General features: G+C 56.3%; 2 protein-coding genes across 2 annotated transcripts; one reads left to right on the top strand and one right to left on the bottom strand.

The window, feature by feature from the left end:
* ENH_00072150 (hypothetical protein, conserved) lies at positions 1-1,567 on the bottom strand (the record flags this gene model as incomplete). Its single annotated transcript, XM_013582654.1, has 2 exons — positions 1-200; positions 541-1,567. The coding sequence occupies 2 exons, from the start codon at positions 1,565-1,567 to the stop codon at positions 1-3; spliced, it is 1,227 nt and encodes a 408-aa protein (XP_013438108.1).
* Positions 1,568-5,642: 4,075 nt separating this feature from the next.
* ENH_00072140 (hypothetical protein) lies at positions 5,643-6,710 on the top strand (the record flags this gene model as incomplete). Its single annotated transcript, XM_013582653.1, has 1 exon — positions 5,643-6,710. One exon carries the CDS (start codon positions 5,643-5,645, stop codon positions 6,708-6,710), a length of 1,068 nt encoding a protein of 355 aa, XP_013438107.1.
* Positions 6,711-6,755: the final 45 nt, after the last annotated feature.

Raw genomic sequence — 6,755 nt, 5'->3', positions numbered from 1 at the left:
TTAGGGTTTGCGGGCCTGTTTTTTGAGTTTGTCCATCTCGGAAACGAGGCGAGTGATGTAGGCCTTGGCGGTTTCTTCGGGAATGAATTTAATTTCTTTTTTTATTTTTAAATTTTCTTTTTTAATTGTTGCAGCATCAAGAACTCTTCCTGCGGAAAAGGAAACCACTTCCATCTTCTCCTTCCGAAAACCCTCGTCCTCTGCACGCAAACCCTAAACCCTAAACCCTAAACCCTAAACCCTAGGCCCGAAGCCCTAAATTGTAGGCCCTAAACCCTAAGCCCTGAGCTCTTAGCCCTGGACTTAGTACCCCAAGCAATAAACCTTGCACCCTAAACCCTAAACCCTAAACTCAACCCTTAACGCTAAACCCTAAACCCTAAACCCTAAACCCTAAACCCTAGACCCTTGAATCCGAAGCCTCCGTCGCCGTGAGCAGGAAGTCAACACACGCATATATCCTGACTCCTCACGAACCCTAAACCCTACACCCTAAACCCTAAACCCTAAACCCTAAACCCTAAACCCTAAACCCTAAACCCTGCGTGCCAGTTGTTAAAGCTTGTTCGGCGAGAAAGTTGGGAATGCGAAGACTCCTTCTGTTTTGCTGCTCTTCATTTTTGTCGGCATAAAAACCCTCATCAATTAAAACCTTGACAGTCTTTGGTGCTGCTGCTTCATGTTCTGCTGCTGCTGCTGCTGCTGCTGCTGCTGCTGCTGCTGCTGCTGCTGGGGGCTCCTCCACAGGGTAGTCCGCAAAGTGGGCCCCCTTGCTGCTCTTTCTCCGAATTGTTTCTTTTTCAATTTCCGGGGGGCCCCCCTCGAGGTCGAGGGGCCCCTCGGGGCCCCCCGAGGTACCCCTTGGGGGCCCCTGGGGGCCCCCAGAGGTACTCCTTAGGAGGGGCCCCTGGGGGCCCCCAGAGGTACTCCTTCGGGGCCCCTCGAGGCCCCCAGAAGTGCTTCTTTGGGGGCCCCCGGGGGCCCCCTGGGGGCCCCCCGGGGGCCCCCAACTCCCAGACCCTCCTGGGGAATGCCGAATTGTATTATCAAATGTGCCTGAGGCCCTTTGGGGGCCCCTAAGGGGGCCCCCAGGGGGGCCCCCCTCGGGGCCCCCCTCGGGGCCCCCCTCGGGGCCCCCAATAGAGCCCTCAGGGGGGCCCCCCTGGGGGCCATCCGCGTCAGAAGCTGCTGCAGGGGCCCCCTGGGGGCCCCCTGGCTCTCCGGAAGACTCACGAGAGGGTACTGCTGCTGCGGGGGGCCCCTCTGGAGGGGCCCCCAGCTCAGCTGAAGGGCCCCTAGAGGGGGGCCCCTCTGGAGGGGCCCCCAGCTCAGCTGAAGGGCCCCTAGAGGGGGGCCCCCCTGAGGGGGGCCCCCCCTCTGAGGGGCCCCCTTCAAGGGGGGCCCCCTCTGGAGGGGCCCCTTCAGCTGGGCTCTCCTCTGGGGGGCCCCCTTCAAGGGGGGCCCCCTCAGGGGGGCCCCCCTCTAGGGGGGCCCCCTCCGGGGGGCCCCCAGAGTACCCTGCCCAGGGGGCCCCCTCGTTTAGGGGCCCCAAGTCAGGGGCCCACATGGGGGGCCCCTCGGGCTGAGGAGGGGCCTCCTCTGTTGCTGCTGCCTGAATGCATGCAGCAGCAAGGGTTCACGCTGCTTTTTCGGGTTTAGGGTTTAGGGTTTAGGGTCTAGGGTTTAGGGTTTAGGGTTTTCATGGTGCTGGGACTCTAAACCCCAAACCCTAAACTCTAAACCCTAAACGCCCTGCAGCGTGCCAAGCCACCAATGGTAGTGCGCCACGGCAGCACATGATAAACCCCAAACCCTAAACCCTAAACCCTAAACCCTAAACCCTAAATCCTAAACCCTAAACCCTAAGCTCACATCTGCGGAGGTTTGAGGCACTACAAAAGGATGAGGAGCAGCAGGGGCAGTGGTAGAGCCCTCCCTAAACAAGTGACAGCAGCAAACAGCGCAAGCTTTACCAGCAGCAGCAGCAGCAGCAGCAGCAATAGCAGCAGCAGCAGCAGCAGCAGTAACAGCAGCAGTAGGAACAGGCCCACTAAAAGCAGCGGCAGCTCTACCAGCAGTAACTGCAGCAGCAAAATTAGATCCAGCAGCAGCACTTTTGCAAGAAATAGCAGGAAATAACAGCTGCAGCAGCAGCAGCAGCAGCAGCAGCAGCAGCAGCAGCAGCAATGTCCACGCTTCGCTCGGGAAACGCAGAAACAGTTGATGGCACCACGAGAAACTCAAAAGAGCAGCAGCAGGGAGAGTAGCAGCAGCAGCAGCAGCAGCAGGGAGAGTAGCAGCAGGAGAAGCACCAGCAGCAGCAGCAGCAACAACAACAGCAGCAGCAACAGCAGCAGCAACAGCAGGAGCAGCAGCAGCAATAGCCGCGGTGGCACCGACTCGTTTGGGTTTTGCTCGAAGCTCGACATCTCTCCATATGGGTCGAAGTGTCTTTGCAGTTGCTGCTGCTATTACTGCTGCTGCTGCTGCTGCTGCTGCAGCTGCTATTGCTGCTGCTGCTGCTACTGGTGCTGCTGCTGTGTGCAGTGTTCTTGTCTACAGAATCTGACTCGGTGCTGCAGTTGAAGACGAGCCATGAATGGCCTGCTACACGCTCTCGCAGCAGCAGCAGCAGCAGCAGCAGGAGCAGCAGCAGCAGCAAGTAAGGAGCAGCAGCAGCAGCAACGGCAGCGGCGGCAGCGAAGGCAGCAGCAGCAACCGTAGCGGCAGCGCCGTCTACCCAGCGCCGATCCTGTTGCGTTTGCTGTTGCTGCTGCTGCTGCTGTTGCGTCTACTGTCGCTGCTGCTCCTGGCGTTTCTGCTGCTGTTGCTGCTGCTGCTGCTGCTGCTGCTGCAAACGGCGTCAGCTTTAGGCTTTGTTGCTCAGCAGCAACTCAATCGCTGTGAAATTTTCGTAAATTAACATTATTTAATGATTATAAAGGCTTTTATTAGGAGAATTCAGCGGGCAGTTTGCTGCTGTTGCTGCTGCTGCTGCTGCTGCTGCTGCTGCGACCACCGCCTGGGTCACTTCAGGTGTCTCGGCAGCTGCAGCTTTTGTTCCGACCTTTCTGGCTTTTCTTTTTTCCAATTTTGAATTTTAAATAAATCAATTAAACAAAATATACACGAAAAGGCAACAGACACTGCGGATCACCCGCATGCAGCAGCAGCAGCAGCAGCGGCGACAGCAGCAGCAGCAGCAGCAGCAGCAACAGCAGCAGCAGCGCGAGAGATCTGCAGTACCGTAAATGCGGCGAATATAAACCTTGAAAGTTAAGCCGATAATTTAGCTTTTGTTGAGCTTCACACATATAAACCCTAAACCCTAAACCCTAAACCCTAAACCCTTAATAATGTGTTCAGCGCCAAACGTTGCGTGGCCAGGTGAATTCTGGGGGGCAGATCTTTGCCCCTGGCAGTTGAGTTTAGGGTTTAGGGTTTAGGGTTTAGGGTTTGGAGGGTGCAGACAGCCCCCAGTCTTCTTTCCACGCTCATCATCCTTTCTACAGCTTTAAACCCTAAGCCCTAAACCCTAAACCCTAAACCCTAAACCCTAAACCCTTCAGATAAAACATATTTAGCTCCACACCAGCGAGCCTGAAACCCTCAGGGGCCTAAGAGCTAGGGTTTAGAGACTACCGGCTAGGGTTTAGGGCCTAGGGTTTAGGGCCTAAGGGCTAGGGTTTAGGGCCTAGGGTTTAGCGCCAAGGGCTAGGGTTTAGGGCCTAGGGTTTAGGGTTTAGGGTTTTCGAGCAGCAGCAGCAAAAGCCCTCTGCCGACCATTCAGGAGAAAACAAAACTTATCGAATAAATAAATAAACAAACAAATAAATAAATAAATAAATAAATAAATAAATAAATAAATAAATAAATAAATAAATAAAATTAGTTGAAAAAAAATAAATAAAATAATTATTTATTTATTTATTTATTTGGAAAATAGTAATTAAGAATATAAAAACAAAGAAACGGGGGCAGCTGCTAGCTGCGGCTTGAGGCGGGCGCTGCAAAACTAGGGTTTAGGGTTTAGGGTTTAGGGTTTGGGGGTTTAGGGATTGAGGGTTTAGGGTTTAGAAGACCATTCAGGGGCTGCTTAATCACCTCTCAACAGAATCAAATAGTCTAGGACTACGGAAACCCTAAACCCTAAACCCTAAACCCTAAACCCTAAACCCTAAACCCTAGATGTACGGACAAGCAGCGTGGGGATAAGACTGCTGCCGTTACAAAATTAGGGTTTAGGGTTTAGGGTTTGCTGTAGGGAGCTGCACAGAAAAAGCGCTGTAGTCCTAAGCACTAAACACTAAACCCTAAACCCTAAACCCTAGACCAAACAGAGCTAAATCTCAACCAGCATGGGCATCTCAGCTGGAGCCCGAACCCTAAACCCTAAACCCTAAACCCTAAACCCTAAACCCTAAGTTGAAACTACCGCACAAAAGCTTCAAGTTTAGGCCTAAACCCCTAGCCGGAAACCCTAAACCCTAAACCCTAAACCCTAGGCCCCAACTCCAAACGCTAAACCCTAGACCTTGACTCTAAAGTCCACACTTAGTGCCAAACCCTAAACCCTAGACCCCTAAACCCCCGAACCCTGACCAGAGGCTCTAAATTTTAAACCCTAGACCCTAGCCCTAAACCCTAAACCCTAACTCTGACCAAAAGTCCCAAACCGTAAACCCTAGGTCGAAACCCTAAACCCTAAACCCTGTTCGTAAGCGCTTACATTAATGTCCAGACCCTAAACCCTAAACCCTTACCCTCACTCTAAAACCCTAAACCCCAACCCCCTTCAAACTCTTGAACTCCAAGCCCTAATCCCAAACCCTAGTCTCCAAACCCTTACTCTAAACCCTAAACCCTAAACCCTAAACCCTAACCCTAAATCCCTCTTGAATGAGGGTTTAGGGTCTGGGCTTAGAGCCGGCCCAGGAAGCAGCTCCAGGAGTTTAGCGCTTCCGGCGAAATTCGAGGGTTTAGGGTTTAGGGTTTAGGGTTTTACGTTTAAGGTCTAGGGTTTAGGGTTTAGCGTTTAGGCTTTAGTGCACTAGGTCTACGGTTCGGGTCCACCCGCCCCGAGACGTTGAAGGGTTTAGGGTTTAGGGTTTAGGGTTTAGGGTTTAGGGTTTAGGCAGTAGTGCTCAGCTTTGCAGTCTTCTATTTAAATGTCAGCTATTATGGTCTCTTACATGAAAAGTTAGGGTTTAGGGTTTAGGGTTTAGAGTTTTGGGTTTAGGGTTTAGGCGTTAAAGGTTTTGGGTTGTGGCTGGGGACTCCTCCTGGGGGCCCCTATGCATGCAGTAGGGTTTAGGGTTTAGGGTTTAGGGTTTAGGGTTTGAAGTTTAGAGTTAATTTTCTTTTATATCTTTTTAGTTGCCATCAATTGCGTAAGGGGCCCTAGAGAGGACCGGGAGGAGGGCCCCCTGTCGTCACCCCTAAACCCTAAACCCTAAACCCTAAACCCTAAACCCTAAACCCTAGTTTCGTTTTCCTCTCTTTCTTCCCTGCCTCTAAATTTAACTGTATTTTAATTGGGGCGTTAGAGGGTGGCTGCATTAGCAGCGCCCAGCCCCCGAACCCTAAACCCTAGCCGCGACCTCCTAAACCCTAATTTAGGGTTTCGCTCCCCAAACCCTCAAATGCCAGCCCCCGAGAGAGAACCCCGGGGGGCCCCTTCTCGATCTGAAAGGGGCCCCTCATCTGAGCGGCTGTGGAGCAGAGAAAGGCCCAGAGAAAGAAGAGACAGGGGGGGCCCCCCGGGGGCCCCCTCGGGGGGCCCCCCTGGGGGCCCCCCTGGGGGCCCCCCGGGGAGCCCCCCGGGGGGCCCCCACCACGAGGGGCCCCACGAGGGGCCCCCCGGGGGCCCCCGCGAAAGCAGCCGCGAAGGAAGACATGGAAGCAGCAGAGAGGGGCCCCACAGGGGTACCCGAGAGCGCCACCGGGACACCTATGGGGGCCCCCACGGGGGCCCCCACGGGGGCCCCCACGGGGGACCCCACGGGGGCCCCCACGGGGGACCCCACGGGGGCCCCCACGGGGGCCCCCACGGGGGGCCCCACGGGGGGCCCCACGGGGGCCCCCCCCACGGGGGCCCCCATGGGGGGCCCCATGGGGGGCCCCATGGGGGGCCCCCCGGGGAGGGGGGCCCCTGGGGCCCCGAAGGGACTTTGCGAGAAAGTTATGAAAGAAGAGGCGAAAACTCGAAGAGAGAAAAAGGAGACTTTTGGGGTTTAGCAGCAGAAAGGGAGGAGGCCCCGGGTCACCGCCACAGGCGCCGCGCAGCAGCAGCAGCAGCAGCAGCAGCAGCAGCAGCAGCAGCAGCAGCAGCAGCAGCAGCGGGGGGGGGGGACAGGAGGGGGGCCCCCGACCCAGAGGAGGGGCCCCCAGCCCGCAGGAGGTCCCGCAGGGGCCCCAGAGATGAACCTGCAGACAGGCAGGGGGGCCCCCAGGGGCCCCCGGGGCCCCCGGGGCCCCCGGGGCCCCCGGGGCCCCAGGGGCCCCCGGGGGCCCCCATGCCCCAGGGGCCCCCGGGGGCCCCGGGGCCCCAGGGGCCCCCGGGGCCCCAGGGGCCCCCAGAGGGTAAGCGGCAGAAGCAGCACAGAGTTGGGGGGCCCCCCAAACCCTCAGGAGATGCCATGGGGGGCCCCCAGTCTAGGGGGCCCCCCGAGAGACACAGACATAGGGGGTCTGATGCGCAGGCAAGCTAAACCCTAAACCCTAAACCCTAAACCCTAAACCCTTGTGGCTTGCTT

Source organism: Eimeria necatrix, genomic scaffold, assembly GCF_000499385.1.
Source record: "Eimeria necatrix Houghton genomic scaffold, Enh_scaff707, whole genome shotgun sequence".
Taxonomy (NCBI): domain Eukaryota; phylum Apicomplexa; class Conoidasida; order Eucoccidiorida; family Eimeriidae; genus Eimeria; species Eimeria necatrix.
The sequence above is the reverse complement of the archived record's forward strand: the minus strand, read 5'-3'. Positions and strand labels throughout refer to the sequence as shown.